Consider the following 18,298-nt stretch of genomic DNA (forward strand, 5'->3'; position numbering starts at 1 on the left):
ATGAAACAAGGACTAGGTTACGAGAAGTCCAGACAAAAGACAAGTGTGACAGGTAAAATTTATTACTGGGTGCAAATGATTATAAACAGTTTGGGTTAAACTTTCTTTTTTTTTCTTTTTCTTGAGACAAGGTCTTTTGAACTCATGACCTTTCTGCTTCACCTTCCCAAATGCTGGAATTATAGATGTGCTCCACGCCTGGTGGGCTTTCCCTGTCCTCTGCCTCACCTCCTGAGTGCGGTGACAGCAGGTGTGAGTCTGGCTGCAGTCTGGGTTCTTTCACGCATATTGGGACGGAGAAGCTCACGACAGCTTTATTCACAGTAGCACTTGTCTGAATTTCGTCCTTCCCATCCCCCTGAGCACTAAATTGTGGTTGGTGTTCCTGACTGGGTCAGTTAGGAAACCTGGGAAGACTTGTGCCTGGTCTCCACACCTGCTGGACTCACAGACCCACCTGAGCAAGCAAGGAAGAGGGCACAGAGGCCCCCACCGTGTCTTTCCATTACAGCCTCACCCAGGAGATGAGAGGACGATTGTCGTGTCCACCGCAGTTACCTTTGTGGACGTGTCTGCTCCTGCAGAGGCTGGCTTCAGAGCCCGGCCCTCCATCAACGCCAGGCTGCCCTTCAACTTCTTTTTCCCGTTTGTCTGATGTAAGTGGTCCCTGAAGGAATGTGACCCCACCCTGAAGTCTTCAGCTTGGGACAGTGGACATGTGGGTCCCAAGTCATTTGGGGACATTTCCCTCCTTACTCTTAACTTTTGTTGACATGTCCACACCAAGATTCTTTTCCTCCACTTCCTTCACAACTGGCTTTTTTCCTCTTGAAAATGTCACTGTTGTTTTTTGGTTTAGAAATTGGTCATTTCTAATCCCCTGAGCACAACACACAGGTCCTAGATAGAAACCAGACCCTGATGCAGTATCCTTGTGGTAGGGCTCCCTTTTAATGGGAGTAAATTTAAAAAGTGCTCATGGTCTCTAGTTCAGGTTTACTTTCAGTCTTGTTGAAGTAAGCACAAAAATAGCAAAATACCATCCTATAATCATGTGTGTAGAACACAAAGCCTCCCAAGGGATCTTCCCCCAAAGACTACACTAATTACAGGGTGACCGGGGCTCACTGCCATTTCTTTCTTTCTTTTTTTTTTTTTTTTTTTTTTTCACTGCCATTACTGCACAGGCCTTGCAGCTAGCTGGTTCTCCAACTGGTGGGCTAGTGTGGACCGGCTTGGAGGAAAGAATGCAGTAGGAGGGCCAAGCACAGCATGGTTATTTTGTACATTAATTGTTCAGGAATTGAGAGAAACGCTGGCAGGTGCAGAGGGAGGCGGAGCTGCTGGAAGCTGATGACACAGCTGAATGCCAGAGGAGAGCCCGGCAGCTTCCCGTGGGGGTACAAGAAAAGTTGTTGGGAACAGTTGGGAAATAGATTCTCTGGAATGGACTGGAAGCTAAGGTGGCTGCTTTTCCTCTTCTTTCAGAATGTGCTCCTGAAAAGATGTGCTGGTCTCAACAACTACATGCAAAGTTGGAACTGGTGTGATGAGATTCGCTTTTATCGACAGGAACAGTCTGGCTTCCCTGTTCATTGTCAAGCAAGATCCAAGTGTACAGCGTGATTCCGTTGCTTCAGATGGAAGGCATAGATGGATGGGCAGCTCTGGGTCACACCAGGGAAGCTGCTGGAAGGCTCTTAGCCTAGTTCCAGAGGTGTGGGGTGAAACAAAAAGCAGGGACTGGACCTCTCACCCTGGGCCCCAGGAAGGTCATGGCCTAGCCAGCTTCTCTGGGGTAGAATTCCTGGATGGCTAGTTGGTGTCCTCAAGAAGTCCATGCTGTCTCAATAGCTTGTTGAGCCTCTCAATTTCTTGTTCCTGTTACAAAAGCAGACAAATAGCAGAAGTGACCTTCAGTTACTCAGCGAGGCCTAGGGGCACAGACAGCTACTTTTCTTGCAAAATTCAGGTTTGGAGGAGGAGGCTGCTCCATCAGGCAGGGCCCTAAGCACAGTGGCTCTCAGGGACAAAGACAAAGGAGGCACCTTGCACAGCTCAGGAAGTGGGGGTACGGATGTGCACGGTATATGTGCTGAAGCTGAAAGGACCCAGAAGACAGCTACGGGAAGGGGTCCAGGCTGTGGCCCAGCAGAACTGAGCTGCACCATCCCCTGCATCTCACCTTCTCAGAGCAGCTGAATTCCAGGTGCTGGATCTTGGCAGCCAGCTGGATGTTCATCTGTTTTAACCTTAAGAGCTTCCGTTCTGAACGTGTTTTGACTGAGATTATTATCCCTGTAAGAGAAGCAGGGTCCTGATGACACAGGCTTCTAATTGAACCACAGGAAAAACAGATCTGTGTCTTTACCCATGGTTATAGTTGGGGCCAGAAAAATGAGACAGTTGTCACCAGGCAGGCTCAGCTAGAAGGGCAGGGTTTCCATGTCTGAGCCATGGGGTTAGGCAGTTTCCCTAGGATGACCCTTATGGGCTGAGACTACCTTAAAAAGAGTCAGTCTGAGGGTCAGCTCTGTAGCAGAGTCTTCAGGCCAGCAGCCCAGGGAGCGAGCACCAGGCTGACTGCTCCTGTCCCCTACACAGAGGCCTCCTCAGCAATGACTGAAGCACCCCTTACCTGGTCAGAGCCCAAAGTGTGGAGACAAAGGGGCCAGAAATAAAAGCAAGAACTATGGCTTAACAATAGACCCTGACTGCTTGGAGCCTCACCCAGTGACTTGTGACTCCTTGCACAAATGTTTAATGCCTACTAATGACCCATGGTGCCTGAACCCAAATGGCCAGTAAAGAGAAGCAACTGGTACTGTAAAATTTTACTACTTAACAAGATGGAGGTCAGCCTGTCCCCTCAGATATGGACCCTACACAAATGGCCCATGAGCTGGAATCAAACATGCCCCCCATCTGCTCTGAGGGGGCTTGCCGTGGCTGGCTGTACTGAAGTGTATTTAATAAACTTTTTACTTTTTGGCACATGCATTACTGACCTGTCACTGTGGTCCATGCATGACATAAAGGAATGTCTTCTTGGGTTTTCCCTCCCTCCCCAGAGCTAAGTCTGCTCATAAGCATCCCTGTGGCCATTAGGAGCCCACATCCCAAGCAGCCAGCTTTACCTCAGGTCCTATGGAGCTCAGTAGGCTATGGAGCATGAGGTCAGAAAGGACTCACGAGGTTACACCCCGATCACACTGTGCCTTCCTCATCCTTGGGTAGGCACCACCCTCATCTATCATTGCCAAGTCTGGCTAGCCCCCAGCCTGGTCTCAGCACATACCCTCTGCAGCTGACTATGCATAGGGAAAATGTCAAGGTGCCTGCTGCAGCAGGACCCGGCCAGGCCTATGAGCATCTCTGACTGGGTGAGTGACTACATGCCAACCTAACCATAGGCCATGGTCACTCAGTCCATGTGAATCTCTGTAGAACAAGGGTCTTCTGAAGGGCACCCCCCTTTCACCAGAGATAAAGCACAGCAGGACTTCCTGGGTGCCTCTCCAAAGCCCAAGTCTGGGGTGGCTTACCAGGTGTAATTTTCCCCAAAGCATCATGACAACCAATATAGGAAGATGTGGGAGGTCCCTGAGGCTGCCTTGTGCTCATGTGTGCCTGCCGTGCCTTCCTGCATCCCTTTTGGAGGGTGCCCTCTTGAGCTGGCCTGCTTCCTTGGGACTAGCTGAGGAGACCCCACACTGAAAACATGTTGTGGGGAAGAGCCCAGCTGGATGCCTTGAGGTGAGTTTCATCCTTTCCATCTTCCCATAAATGTCTCTTGTTTTGGCTTTTGAGGTAGGGTCTTGCTCAAGCCCAGGATGACCTGGAATTCACTATATAGTCTCAGGCTGATCTTGAATTCACAGCAATCATCCTCCCTTTCCCTCCTGAGTGCTGGGGTTAAAGGCATGCACCACCACACCTGGCATCCCATAAATATCTTTTGAAAAATTTATTTACGGGGGTGGGGGGATGAATGGGTGTGCTAGGGCCTCCTGCTGCTGCAAACAGTCCAGGTGCATGTGCCATTTTGTGCACCTGGATTTACATGGGTTACTGTGGGATCAAACCTGGGCCATCAGGCTTTGTGAGCAAGCACCATTAACCACTAAGCAATCTCTGTAGCCCCATGACCTTTCTCCTAGAGGCAGCTGTAACGGCCCTGTGTGTGTGTGTGTGTGCGCGTGCGCGCGTGCGCACACACGTGCACATGCACCCAGGCAGTACAACCCAGAATCCTGGGAGACAGACATACCATTGATGATCCGGGCCACCCGCCACAGCCGCAGCAGGATCAGCAAGCCAAGAGCCTCAAACTCATGCTTCTGGAACAGGAGGACAATGTCTAGGACAAACGAGATGACCACCACGATGGCATCCAGGATTTCAAACTTGTGGTGGAAGAATTCCAGGCGGAAGACAAATATTTTGAAGCAGATCTCCATCATGAAGAAGAACAGGATGGCAATGCTCATGTAGTGAAACACCTGCAGGGGACAGCAGTTGTCAGAGACTGGGCCTCTGGCCACACCTGCCTGCACCCAGAGGGACTTCACTGCCGTGCCAAGTGCCGGAGTACCTGCACCAGGCACTGTTCTGAGCACTGGAAATACAACCCAAAACACCACAGACAAGGTTTCTGCCCTGTGAGGGTGAATATACACCAGAACTCAAACACCCCTAGGCTAGGCCAGGCCTGGTGGTACAGGGCTGTCATCCCAGCTACTTGGGAGGCTGAGGCAGGAAAAGGCAAGTTTAAGACCAACCTGGGCTACAAAGCGAGACTTGTCTCAAAAAGTAAAAACAAAGGCTTCAGGGATGGCTTAATTGTTAAGGTGCTTGCTTGCAAAGCCATAGGACCCAGGTTCAGTATCCCAGTATCCATTTATGCACAAGGTGCCTCATGCACAAGGTGTGGAGGCATCTGGAGTTCATCTGCAGTGGCTAGAGGCCCTGGCATGCCCATTCTCTCCCCCCCAATAATAAAATATATTTTTAAAGTAAAAACAGGGCTGGAGAGATGGCTTAGCAGTTAAGGTGCTTGCCTGCAAAGCCTAAGGACCCAGGTTTGACTCCCCAGATCCTACATACCTTGGAAAAACTACCTCAGAAAAACGAAAGCCCACAGTCTCCTTGGGCCCAGCAATTCCATTGCTGGTTGGCATGTGTACAGAGCCACACAGTCCCTGTAGCACTGTTATAGAACCAAAGACCATGTATTGATGGGTTAATGCTTGGGTCTATTAGAGGGCACCTTCAGATAGAGGATGGCACCTCCTCTGAGCAGTCCTCGATGGCTGAGGACTAGGGCAGAGCTACCAGCGCCCCCCCCCCCCCAGTGATCATCAAAGCAGGCGGCAAGAGAGGAGGGTCCCCAGTTCTGTTCCTTACTAAGGAAACCATTCCTGGTCTATGGCAGGAAGCAAAGTAGTGCTCAAATTTGTGCCATGTCAAAAGCCAGCTTATACAGGCTCACATTGACCAAATTTGACAATGTTAACACCAAAAGAGTGAGACTAGGGGCCAGAGGGATGGCTTAGCAGTTAAGGCATTAGCCTGCAAAACCAAAGGACCCAGGTTTGATCCCCCAGGACCCACGTAAACCAGATGTACAAGGTGGCACATGTGTCTGGAGTTCGTTTGCAGTTGCTAAAGGCCCTGGCGTGCCCATTCTATCTATCTATCTGTATGTCTGTCTCTGTCTCTCTCCCCCGCCCTGTCAAAAAAATTAAATAAAAAACTATTAACAAAAAAGTGAGATTAGCCAGGTGTGGCGGCGCACGCCTTTAATCCCAGCACTCAGGAGGCAGAGGTAGGAGGATCGCCATGAGTTCAAGGCCACCCTGAGATTACATAGTGAATTCCAGGTCAGCCTGGGCTAGAGCGAGACCCTACCTTGAAAAAACAAAACAAACAAACACAAAAGATAAGTTGTAACACTGAGCCCACAGTGAGGTGTGCAGATGTGCACATGGGGAGAGGAGGCGCTGTCTGGAAGAGCAACAGCTACTGGGCGAAGGAAAGAGAACTGGAAAGTCGCACGTCCACCTGTACTGCGTTCGGTACCTCAGGCAAGGGTCTTCAGCGATGTCCCTCCCTGCAGAAGTGACTGCAGGGCCACTTTCATACCTGTGTCACATGCGTGTGGGGTTGCGTGCGTACCTTGGCTGCATACTTGTTCTGGTCTGGCTGGATGATCTTCAGGTCCAGGATGAGCTCAGCGAGTACGAGGAGGGCATCCAGGACCACCAGGCAGATGATGATAACCTGCGGGCCCCAGGGAGAAGCAAGGGGACGTAAGGCCCAGACGGGACCTCGGCAGGGACAAGGGAGAGGGCACTAATGGTGGAATGGAGGTGGCAGCATTTGCAGAGACTGTGGTGGTGGTGGTGGAGATGGCAGCAGTGGGAGGGGTCCCGGCCCCAACTTCCCCAGGGCTGGGCCTTGCTCTCACGTAAGTGCATTCTGACCACTGGAGACGGGCCTACTAAACTGGCAATCGCAGGTTAATGTTAAACACACGAGGCTCACACAAGAAGAGACCTTTCCTTCAGCTTTGAGCTGTTTCACCCTGTAGTTCATTATCTCAGTAAGTGATGGTGTGGGTTGACAGCAAGGCAAATTGCTCTGTAATGAAGTTTCACACTTTTCCAAACTCTGTAGCTTAATAAAGATTCAAGCCGCTGGTGTTTCTTTTTTGTTTTTGTTTTTTTTTTTAATCCTTGGTGTTATTTTAGAACCAAAGAGATTGGAAAGGTCACATGATTGAAAATCAAGGCTGAAACATATTGAGAACAGACTCACTATGAAGCATGGATACATGCTACTAGCGTGGAAGGAGTCAGACCCAAAGGCCATGGACCGTGACCCCTCCCAGATACCCAGAACAGGCTAATGTGGATGGGATGACAACAGTGTTTGGGGGCTACATCATAGGGTTACACAATACTGTGAATGTCATAAATACCAAGCAATACTTCCCTTAAAAATGACTGATTTTAGCCGTGCATGGCGGCGCATGCCTTTAATCCCAGCACTTGAGGCAGAGATAGGAGTGCTGTGAGTTTGAGGTCATCCCGAGACTACATAGTGAATTCCAGGTAAGCCTGGGCTAGAGTAAAACCCTACCTCAAAAAAACAAGCAAACAAACAACAAAAAAAACACCTGATTTTATATTGTGAATCTCACCAGAAATTACAAATAACAAAAACAAAAATGAGAGAAGGACTCACACCAAGAAACTACAGTTCCCAGATCACAACCCTGCCTCTGTAAATTGATCCCCAAGGTCCCAAATCTGCCCTCCACCAGGAAGATGTGTCAGAGGCAAGCCGCATCTCAGAGAAATTCAAGGGCACTGGCTACACCAACCCAAGCCTTCCATGCAGTGCCAGCTCCCATCAGCCTGCACCGGTGGAGCCTCAGTGTGGACCCCAGTAAGTACCATGTGAGGCAAGGGGAGGTCCATGGAGTGTCAGGGCTGACCTGTCCTTCATGGCTTCCCTGGAGGCCAGCTCACCCATATTCCCTCTTTTTTTTTTTTTTTTTTTTTGGTTTTCCAAGGTAGGGTCTCACTCTAGCTCAGGCTTACCTGGAATTCACTATGTAGCCTCAGGGTAGCCTCAAATTCACAGTGATCCTCCTATCTCTGCCTTCTGAGTGCTGTGATTAAAGGCATGTGCCACCCTGCCCAGCCTTCATTTCTTATATTACCAAATGCAATTCTGTTGTGTGTGTGTGTATGTGTGTGTGTGTGTGTGTGTGTGTGTGTGTGTATGTATAGTGAAGTGTTGTTTTGTTTGGTTTTGTTTGGTTTTTTGAGGTAGGGTCTCACTCTAGCTCAGGCTGACCTGGAATTCAGTATGTAGTCTCAAGGTGGCCTTGAACTCATGGTGATTCTCCTACCTCTACCTCCCAAGTCCTAGGATTAAAGGTGTGCGCCACCATGCCCGGCTATATTCCCTATTTTGATTGTGCCAAGGCATATGAGAAGTGACTGCAGTAACTCACCATGGACACCTGAAACCATGCAAGACAGTGGGTCCAGGACTTCCTGCATTCCCCCAGCGGAGAGCAGACTCCTGAACCCCTGCCTTCTACTGCATTCTGATCTAGCTTCCATCCAAGCCCCTCTACCAATTGGATCATGTCACCCCCATACAGAACCTTTGCCAGCAGTCTCTGTCTGATACCCTTCATTGACCCGGCTGCTCACTGCACACAAGACAGATGTCCCCTTCCTACATTTCTCAGGACAGTCCACACTGCTCCTCTCCTACTGGGCCCTTGACCAACATGACCCCTGCCTGAAAAGTATTCCTTCTACTCACAGGGCTTACTTCTACCCAGCCTCAGGTGTTAAATGATGTCACCTTCTCTGACTCCCAGACTCTGTCAGGATCTCTGGGACCTTTTCCTTCCCCTGTTGGGGCTTCTAGCCGCATGTAATGAGCATTTGCTAAGTGACGAGTCCATAATTCCTGTCCCTCCACAGACCATCACATTGTCCTTAGGGAGGATGAGGACTGGTTTGCTGACCATAACAGGTGCTGAGAACAGGACTGTCACATATCTTTAGGATGGTTGCCTCTTTCCATAGTAGAGCTTTGAGGGGGTCCCTTCTTAGGGAACTGTGGTGATGTGAATCGGATTCTACCCATAAACTCTTGTGTTTTGAATGCTTGGTCCCTAGCTGATGGCAGTTTGGGAGGTGGAGCCCTGCTGGAGGATGTGTGTTGCTGGGTGTGGGCTTAGGGGTGTTATAGCCAGCACCCCCTTGCCAGCGCTTAGCTCACTCTCCATTTGCTTTCTTCCACCTGCTGTGTGTGGCGGAGGTGATGTCCGGTCTCTCTGCTCTACCATCTTTTCTCATCAAGACTGTAAGCCAAAATAAACTCCCCCCCCCCCATCAGCTGCTTTTGGTTGGGTGTTTGACCTCAGCAATACGAAGGTAAGTACGACTGGAACCATCCCCGAGCCAGCCTGAGGCCCGCAGGCAGAGTGGCCCATGCATCCTTTCAGTAGGTGGGGACATCCTGAGGCGGGTGGTCCTGGACGCCCCTTGCAGCTGGCTTCTTCCTTCTGCTACTGAAATTGATGGTTTGGGATTTCAACCCCAACAACATAATACCACGTTTCCTTTCCTGTCACAGCAAGTGGGGCCGCAAGGGCTGCTGGGTTGTCTGCTTGCTCTAAGATACACCAGAGTGGGGGGTGGGGAGACCGAGATCATTTGGTATTCTATTTTAGCAGAGAACTAAGTCAGTGATGAGAGAGAGAGGCCAGGACTGCCTCTCCCTGTGCAGGGAGGGACATGGGCTCCCACAAGACAAGACCGCCTACTGCAGCGTCCCCCAAGAGTCCCCTGTGGACCTGGACTGGCCAGGAGCTGTGAGCTCTCCTGCAGTCCCTGGGTCTCTTGCATTCTCCTAGGGTCTGACATATACACTTCCCGACCGCTGCTTTCCCGCCTGGGGTGGAGGTGGACTTCATGCATTTGTCCTTCAAAATCAGAAATGCCCTTCACAGTGTGAGGGAAGATACGGACCCCACAATGCCTGGTTCCCACTGCTCCTCCCTACAATGAAGCTTTCTTCCTCTTCTGCCTGAAAGGGAGGCCGTGACACTTGTCACTCCGCAAAGGAGAGGTCTGAGGTCTCATGCCAAGGAGCCCCATGAGGATGAGGCAGGAACCCTGGTGGCCTTGTTTAGTAGTGGGTGCCCCGTGGACCGAAAGGAATGAATGCTTTTCTCTGACTCCAATGATCACCCTGCAATATACTTTGTATGTATGTATGGGTAAACTTCACATGACATAAAAATTGCCATTGTAGCCAGGCATGATAGCACACGCTTTTAATCCTAGCACTTGGGAGGCAGAGGTAGGAGGATCGCCAAGAGTTCGAGGCCACCCTGAGACTACAGAATGGATTCCAGGTCAGCCTGGGCTAGTGTGAGACCCTACCTCAAAAAACCAACACCCCCCCCCCCAAAAAAAACTGCCATTGTAAAGTAACCTTTTCCACTGGCATAAAGGTCTGTGGCAGTGGGTACATTCACAAGGCTGGATGACCATCACCACAATCAAATTCCAGAGATTTCCATAACCCTGAAAGAAAGCTGGGTGTGGTGGCGCATGCCTTTAATTCCAGCCCTCGGGAGGCAGAGGTAGGAGGATCATTCTGAGTTCGAGACCACCCTAAGACTCCATAGTGAATTCCAGGTCAGCCTGGGCTAGAGTGAGACCCTACCTCAAAAAACAAAAAAAGAAAAAAAAAAAAAAGGAAATCCAGTATCCATGAAGCAGTCACTCCTCTCCCCCTCCTTCCCCTCCCCCCACAGCAGGGCAGTCAAGAGCCTGCCTGGCACAGATACTCTGGGGCCTTCCCCATGTGGCCAGCCTCTCAGATTGTGTTTTCAATGCCACAGCATGTGTCATTCCTTCTCAGGCCCAGGCCATACCCCTCTTGGAGGGACAGGCCATGTTTTGTCCTGCCGTTCATTTACTGGGGGACCTCAATTTTTTTTCAGATTAACCCCTGATGACACGGAGTTGCCATGGCACCCCCCCTCCCCGCAATGCTGCCCTGGGTGCCTGGCACGTGTTAGGTGCCAGCCAAGCATCTGTGGAATAAACCAGAAGTAGTGGTGAGGGAGGGGTCCCACCCTGACAGCCTTGTTACACACCCCCCAACTGGCTCCTCAGGCTCCTGCCCCTCCTACCTGAAACCTGTGGGAGCTGAAGAGCTTCCTCAATACGCTCCTGAAGTCCAGACGTGGCTTGGGTACAGGGACAGAGCCAGCCTCGGTGTCTGGAGCACTGCCCTCCTCACCCATGGCTGGCGTGGGGGGTGCCTCCTCTTCTTCCTCCTCATTCTCCCACTTCTTGTAGTTGATGTTCCACGTGTGATAATCGTCCCCTACCACAGTGAAGTGCTTCAGGAATCTGCTCATCCTCTCAGCCGTGGCCACCTTGGCCCTGCGGGTGACAGCCTGGAGGGGAAGGACAGAGCAAGCACTTGAGGGCCATGAGGCTCTGACAAGGAGCAGGCCCCAGGGCACTCAGATCAGCCAAGCACAGAGCCTGAGAGGTCATGGTGGTTTCTTGGGTGTTTATTTTTGGAACCTAGTCTCAGGTCAGTGAGGCAACAGGAAACCCCAGGCCCCACCAGACCTGTGCCTGCGGTCTGGCTGGCACGAACCAACGGAATCAGTGCTATGACCTGGTCACAAAGTACCCACCCGAGGCCCAACCGTGAAATGCCAGAAGCACTGCCGCTGCTCAGGGACCTCACTGCCCGAGAACTGGAATTGAGAGAGCTGGTCACGGGAGGAGACGGCCAAAAGTAAAAGTACTTGGAGTTTCACAGAGAAGTCACGAGATCCCAAACCCTTCATGCCTCAGACCAGTCCTGGCCAGGCATTGTTGTAACTGGAGTATTTTCCAAGTTTGGCCAGTTGTTTAAAGATAGCCACCTCGCCAGGCATAGTGGCATACACTTGCCATTATAGCATGTGGGAGGTAGAGATGGGAGGATCAGGTTTTCAAGGCCAGCCTTGGCTTCACAGCAAATTTGAGGCCAGCCTGGACTACATGAGACCCTGTCTCAAAAGAAAAAAGCCTAAATAAATAAGAAATAAGGACAGTTCCTTTCAAAGCAACAGTAAATATTCTGTCCCTGAACTTTGTCTACTTACCCACCAGCTAACAGGTCTTTATTAAGCAGTCAAACAGACAGGTGTGAGTTCAGGCACTATGACCAGAGGACCAAAAGCAGAAAAAGTCCAGAGAACGTGGGAATCTGGCAATGGGGTGGTGGCAGTCCCTATCAGTGGGAACAGGCTGGAGAAGTTGCACTATCTGATTTTCCTCTAGGCAAACCAGAAATAATCCATCCCCTACCCCACACCACACACAGAATAGATTTTAAATTTCTTCACATTAATATGTACGTATTGGGCTGGACAGATGGATTAGCGGCTACAGCACTTGCCTGCAAAGCCAAAGAACCCAGGTTCAATTCCCAAGTACCTATGTAAGCCAGATGCACAAGGTGGCACATGCATCTGGAGTTCGTTTCCAGCAGCTGGAGGCCCTGGCCGGCCTATTCTTCTCTCTTTCTCTCTGCATCTTTCTTTCTCTAGCAAATAAACTTAAAAAAAAAAAATAACGTATGCTGGACGCTGCCCTGGAATTCATAATGTAGTGTCAGGCTGGCCTCGAACTCACAGCAATCCTTCTACCTCTGCCTCCCAAGTACTGGGATTAAAGGCATGGGCCACCATGCCTAGCAATAAATAATTTTTTAAAAAGATGGCAGTAAATATTTAAAACTCACTACCATGGCTTCATTCTGGCTTGTCCTGAAATTCTTTTAATATATTTTATTTATTTATTTGAGTGAAAGAGACAGAGAGAGACAGATAGAGAGAATGGGTGTGCCGGGGCCTCTAGCCATTGCAAATAAACTCCAGACGCATGTGCCACCTTGTGCAGCTGGCTTGCGTGGGTCCTGGAGAATCGAACCTGCATCCTTAGGCTTTGCAGGCAAGTGCCTTAACCACTAAGCCATCTCTCTAGGCCTGCCCTGAAAGTCTTTTCTGCAGTGCAGTCATGAATCCAGCTTTACCTGCATGGAGGTTGATGGCGAGTGAGAGGGACCTCCGCAGGCTGCTGGTGGCCAGGCTGGGCTGCCTCTCCCGGCTGCCTGCCGCCACACCTACTGCTGCTGATGTGCTTCCTCCTCCACTGGACTCTAAGCTGTGTGACAAGGACTTTCTCTTGTCACATGTGGCTGCACACTCAGTACCTGAAATAGTGCCTTGCACTTGATACACTCAGAAACACTAAGGGGCTCGTTTGGCGAGTGAGTGAACACTGAATGTGATCAGAGCTTTAAACATGTCCAGTGAGCAGGGCGTGGTGGCGCACGCCTTGAATCCCAGCACTTGGGAGGCAGAGGTAGGATGATCACCTTGAGTTCAAGGCCAGCCTGAGACTCCATAGTGAATTCCGGGTCAGTTTATACCAGAGTGGGACCCTAACCTCAAAATAATAATAATAAATAAATAAACATTTCCAGGGAATGTGCAGGGTAGCAAGGGGTATGGCTCAGTAGGATGGCATTTTCCCAGTGTGTACAAGGCCTTGGATTCCATTCCCAACACTGCAGGGGAATAAACAAAAAGTTCAGTGTGGGACTAGAGGAATGGCTTAGCAGTTAAGCCATTTGCCTGCAAAGCCAAAGGACCCAGGTTCGATTCCCCAGGACCCATGTTGGCCAGATGCACAAGGGGGCGCATGCATATGGAGTTCATCTTCAGTGGCTGGAAGCCCTAGCATGCCCATTCTGTCTATCTCCCTCTGTCTCCCTCTCTCTCTCTCCCTCTTTCTCTGTCAAATAAATAAGTAAATAAATAATAAATAATATTTTTAAAATTCAGTGTGGGGCTGGAGAGTTGGCCTGGTAACTACATAAAGACAGGTATACAAAGTGGCACACGCATCTAGATTTCCTTTGTGGTGGCAAGAGGCCCTGATCACTCTTTCACTGTCTCTCAAATAAATACGTTATTTTAAAAAATCTCAAAATAAAAGATATATAAATATAGGATTAATGTGCTGGACATGGTGGGGCACACCTTTAATACCAGCACTCAGGATCGCCATGAGTTTGAGGCCAACCTGAGACTACATAGTGAATTCCAGGTCAGCCTATACCAGAGTGGGACCCTACCTTGAAAAAAACAAACAAAAAAACATATATAGGGCTGGAGAGATGGCTTGGTGGTTAAGCGCTTTCCTGTGAAGCCTAAGAACCCGGGTTCGAGGCTCGGTTCCCCAGGACCCACGTTAGCCAGATGCACAAGAGGGCGCACACATCTGGAGTTCGTTTGCAGTGGCTGGAGGCCCTGGCACGCCCATTCTCTCCCTCTCTCTCTCTCTCTCTCTCTCTCTCTCTCTCTCTCTCTCTCTCTCTGCCTCTTTCTCTCTGTCTGTCACTCTCAAATAAATAAAATTTTTAAAAAACATATAAACATATATATATAAAATGTTACACTACTTTTTTTTTTGTTATTGTTTTGGTCTTTTGAGGTAGGGTCTTGCTTTAGTCCAGGCTGACCTGGAATTCACAATGTAGTCTCAGGGTGGCCTCCAACTCAGGGTGACCCTTGTTACAGTCAGGTTCGCAATGCTGGTAGAAATCATCCATCCAAGAGCAGCTTGTGGGAAAAAAAAAGGTTTATTTTGGCTTACAGGCTCAAGGGGGAAGCTCCACAATGGCAGGGAAAATGAGGGCATGAGCAGAGGGTGGACATCACCCCCTGGCCAACATAGCAACAGGACAGTGTGCCAAATACTGGCATGGGGAAACTGGCTATAACATCCATAAGGCCACCCCAACAATACACTGCCTCCAGGAGGGTTTAATTTCCAATTGCCATCAGCTGGGGAACCTAGCATTCAGAATACCTAAGTTTATGGGGGACACTTGAATCAAACCACCACAACCCTCCTACCTCTGCCTCCTGAGCGCTGGGATTAAAGATGTGTACCACCATGTCTGGCTAACTACTTAAGTGAAAGAAATGGAAATATGGACTGCAGAGATGGCCAGAAGATAAAGGAGCTTTTTTGCCAGGTCTGAAGACCTGGGCTCAACTTCCCATAAAGCCAGATGCACAAAATGGCACACGCCTCTGGAGTTCATTTGCAATGGCAGGAAGCCCTGGTGTGCCCATACCCTCTCTTTGTCTCTCTCAAGTATATAAATAAATGAAAATTTTTGTTGTATTTCAAGGTAGTGTTTCGGTCTGGCCCAGGTTGACCTGGAATTCACTATGTAGTCTCAGACTGGCTTTGAACTCACAGTGATCCTCCTACCACTGCCTCCCAAGTGCTGGGATTAAAGGCGTGTGCCACCATGCCTGGCCAATAAAATATCTTTTTTTTTTAATGTTTTGGTTATTCAAGGTAGGATTTCACTCTAGTTCAGGCTGACCTAGAAATCACTATGTAGTCTCAGGATGGCCTTGGACTCATGGCGATCCTCCTACTTCTGCCTCCCGAGTGCTGGGATTAAAGACGTGTGCCACCATGCCTGGAAAGTATTTTTTGTTTTCTTTTGTTTTTTCAAGGTAGGATCTCATTCTAGCCCAGGCTGACCTGGAATTCATTCTGTAGTCTCAGGAGGGCCTCAAACTCTCTGGTGATTCTCCTACCTCTGCCTCCCGAGTGCTGGGATTAAAGGCGTGTGCCACCACGCCTGGCTCAACAAATTATCTTTTAAAAAACTAAAATACATGGAAAATATATCTTTTGGAATGTATAAAGGTATAATCATACATTTCTGAAAGAATGGGATTTCTACTTCTGGCCTTGATAAAGTAACCGCTGCCAGCAGCTGACCCCTCGTGCTGAGAACTGCTGCGGAGCGGAACACAACATGGCACTTACCGTGCCCGCTCTCAGAGAGGAGAGTGCACATGCTGAGCCCCACAGCCCCCTGGCCCTCTGCATGGACAAGCAAAGTAGCCCAGGCTCAGGGAATTAAGGCCTTCTCCCTCCTTTCTCCCTCAGAAATCAGGGATCTGGGAGAGAAGGAAGCTGTGCAGCACCACAAAAACGCACTGTGGGGTGGGCAGGAAAGATGGCTTAGTGTTTAAGGCACTTGCCTGTGAAGCTTAAGGACCCAGGTTCTGCTTCCCAGATCCCATGTAAGCAGACACACAGGTAACGCATGCACAGTGGGCGCATGTGCCTGGAATTTGATTACAGTGGATCTTACTCTCTCATAAAAAAGTCACTCTTGGGCTGGAGAGATGGCTTAGCGGTTAAGCGCTTGCCTGTGAAGCCTAAGGACCCCGGTTCGAGGCTCGGTTCCCCAGGTCCCACGTTAGCCAGATGCACAAGGGGGCGCATGCGTCTGGAGTTCGTTAGCAGAGGCTGGAAGCCCTGGCGTGCCCATTCTCTCTCTCTCCCTCTATCTGTCTTTCTCTCTGTGTCTGTCGCTCTCAAATTAAAAAAAAAAAGTCACTCTTACTCTCTCTCTCAAAAAAAAAAGGCCAGTCTGGGGCTGGAGGAATGGCTTAGTGGTTAAGGTGTGGGCCTGCAAAGTCAAAGGACACAGGTTCGATTCTCTAGGATCCACGTCAGCCAGATACACAAGGGGGCGCAAGTATCTGGAGTTCATTTGCAGTGGCTGCAAGCCCTGAAGTGCCCATTCTCTCTCTCTCCCTCTTTCTCTGTAAAATAAATAAAAATAAAATATATTTTAAAAATGTCAGGGACTTCCTGTTAATAAGATGGCAGCATAGGAACCATGCCAAAGCAGTCTAGGGGAGGAAAAGGCAAAAAAAAAAAAAAAAAAAAAGCCAGCAAAATACACTCTTCTACTAAAAAGTGAGGTGTATAAGAAATTACAATGGCAGCAGAGAAGTAGGAGAGATCCAGAGCATCCAGAGCCCACACAGGCAGGAAGAAGCAGCTCCAGCAGCAGCGGCGGCCCAGGTCTGCGGGACCACAGCTGCAAGGCTCGGCTTAAACTACAGAAAAAGCAAGGTGAGGAGATTTTCCATTCACACCGGAGCTACTCGCAAACTCAAGAAACGTGAAGAGAGGACCGCAGTGAACCATGGAGGAGTGGATCACGAGCTAGAGGATCATGTGGTCCAGTGGGAGAATTAGAGCCAACGACAGCCTCCCCTCCCCCACCACAAGTTCAAGTGCCAGCAAGCACCAGAGACCAGGGGAAGGGAGATCATAGCACCCAGCACCCGCGACCAGAGCAGCGACCCAGCCAGCCTACTTGAATCCACAGAGCACCAAAGAGGGACCCAAGCAGGTGTGCATCGTAACTGAGACCAAAATCATCCCAAAAGGTAACTGGGATTACACCAGGTCAGTACCCACCAAATAAGCCTGGTATATAGGCTTGACTTGTAAGTGCTAATTGCACCTTCCATATCAGGATAAATTACATGTTAAATCTGATGGATGGTTGGATTTGCTATTATTAAATAAGCTATATTTTGGGCTTGTTATTTGTTGTTTCCTGATTTATAGTGTCTTTCTTTCCTCTTCTGTTGTTCATTAGGGAAGGGTCTCACTTGGCCACAAGCTAACTTGGAACCCTCAACAAACCAGAAATCTTAGCCTCCTAGTTGACAGGAGTAAGGGTGTGGGACAACACACACCCTAAGGGATTGAGACTTTGTTAGAGGATCTGGTTGTCATAATACCTACTCTTACATAAATACTCTGTGCTGTTTTTTTTTTTCCGAGGTAGGGTCTCACTCTGGTCCAGGCTGACCTGGAGTTAACTCTGTCGTCTCAGGGTGGCCTTGAACTCACGGCGATCCTCCTACCTCTGCCTCCTGAGTGCTGGGATTAAAGACGTGCACCACCATGCCCGGCTTCTGTGCTGTTTTTCATTGAATGTGTACATTGTTTAGTTAAATTTTAGAACCTGCTTGTATTTTGTTCCACTCAGTCTACTTGAATACTCTCAAAGCAGGCAAACCCAACATCTAGGTTCACTTTTGTAGATACTCTGAGAGTATGACATGATTCTATACATAAAGGACCCTAAAGACTCTACCAGTAAACTGTTGGAGCTGATAAACATCTACAGCCATGTAGCAGGATACAAAATAAGTACATAGATATCAGTAGCCTTCCTATATGCTAACAACACACAGAGAATGAAATCAGAGAATCACTCCCATTCACAATCATATAAAAAAAAATTTACCTTAGAATAAACCTAACTAAGGAAGTGAAGGATCTCTACAATGAAAACTTTAAAACATTCAAGTGAGAAATTGCAGAAGACACTAGAAATGGAAAGACATCCCTTGTTCCTGGATTGGAAGAATTAATATTGTAAAAATGGCAATCTTACCAAAAGCAATCTACACATTTAATGCAATCCCCATCAAAACTCCAATGGCATTCTTCACAGAAATAGAAAAAACAATCCAAAAATTCATTTGGAATCACAAAAAATCTCAAATATCTAAAATAATTTTGAGAAACAAAAATAAGGCTGGTGGTATCACCATACCTGATTTTAACCTATACTACAGAGCCATGGTAACAAAAACAGCATGGTACTGGTACAAAAGCAGACATGTAGATCAATGGAACAGAATAGAGGACGTAGATGTAAGTCCAGTAGCTATAGCCCTGATATTTGACAAAAATGCCAAAAATACTCATTGAAGAAAAGATAGCCTCTCAGCAAATGGTGTTGGGAAAACTAGATATGTATCTGTAGAAGG

The 18,298-nt window shown here is 48.9% G+C and overlaps 2 protein-coding genes across 5 annotated transcripts in view; one reads left to right on the top strand and one right to left on the bottom strand.

The window, feature by feature from the left end:
- Tctn1 (tectonic family member 1) overlaps window positions 1–3,000 on the top strand; it is a 53,444-nt gene extending 50,444 nt beyond the window's left edge. For all 3 annotated transcript variants that reach the window (XM_045132182.1, XM_045132181.1, XM_045132183.1), the window contains 2 exons: window positions 512–656; window positions 1,489–3,000. In XM_045132182.1, the coding sequence (XP_044988117.1) occupies window positions 512–655 (144 nt within the window). In that variant the 3' untranslated portion in view covers window position 656; window positions 1,489–3,000. The remainder of the gene's footprint in view (window positions 1–511; window positions 657–1,488) is intronic.
- Window positions 40–18,298, bottom strand: part of Hvcn1 (hydrogen voltage gated channel 1) — a 44,398-nt gene continuing 26,139 nt past the window's right edge. For both annotated transcript variants that reach the window (XM_045132184.1, XM_045132185.1), the window contains 5 exons: window positions 10,739–11,008; window positions 6,178–6,282; window positions 4,271–4,502; window positions 2,186–2,298; window positions 40–1,881 (listed from right to left, as the gene is read on the bottom strand). In XM_045132184.1, the coding sequence (XP_044988119.1) occupies window positions 1,816–1,881; window positions 2,186–2,298; window positions 4,271–4,502; window positions 6,178–6,282; window positions 10,739–11,008 (786 nt within the window). In that variant the 3' untranslated portion in view covers window positions 40–1,815. The remainder of the gene's footprint in view (window positions 1,882–2,185; window positions 2,299–4,270; window positions 4,503–6,177; window positions 6,283–10,738; window positions 11,009–18,298) is intronic.

Source organism: Jaculus jaculus, chromosome 13 (assembly GCF_020740685.1).
Source record: "Jaculus jaculus isolate mJacJac1 chromosome 13, mJacJac1.mat.Y.cur, whole genome shotgun sequence".
In the NCBI taxonomy this organism is placed as follows: Eukaryota; Metazoa; Chordata; class Mammalia; order Rodentia; family Dipodidae; genus Jaculus; species Jaculus jaculus.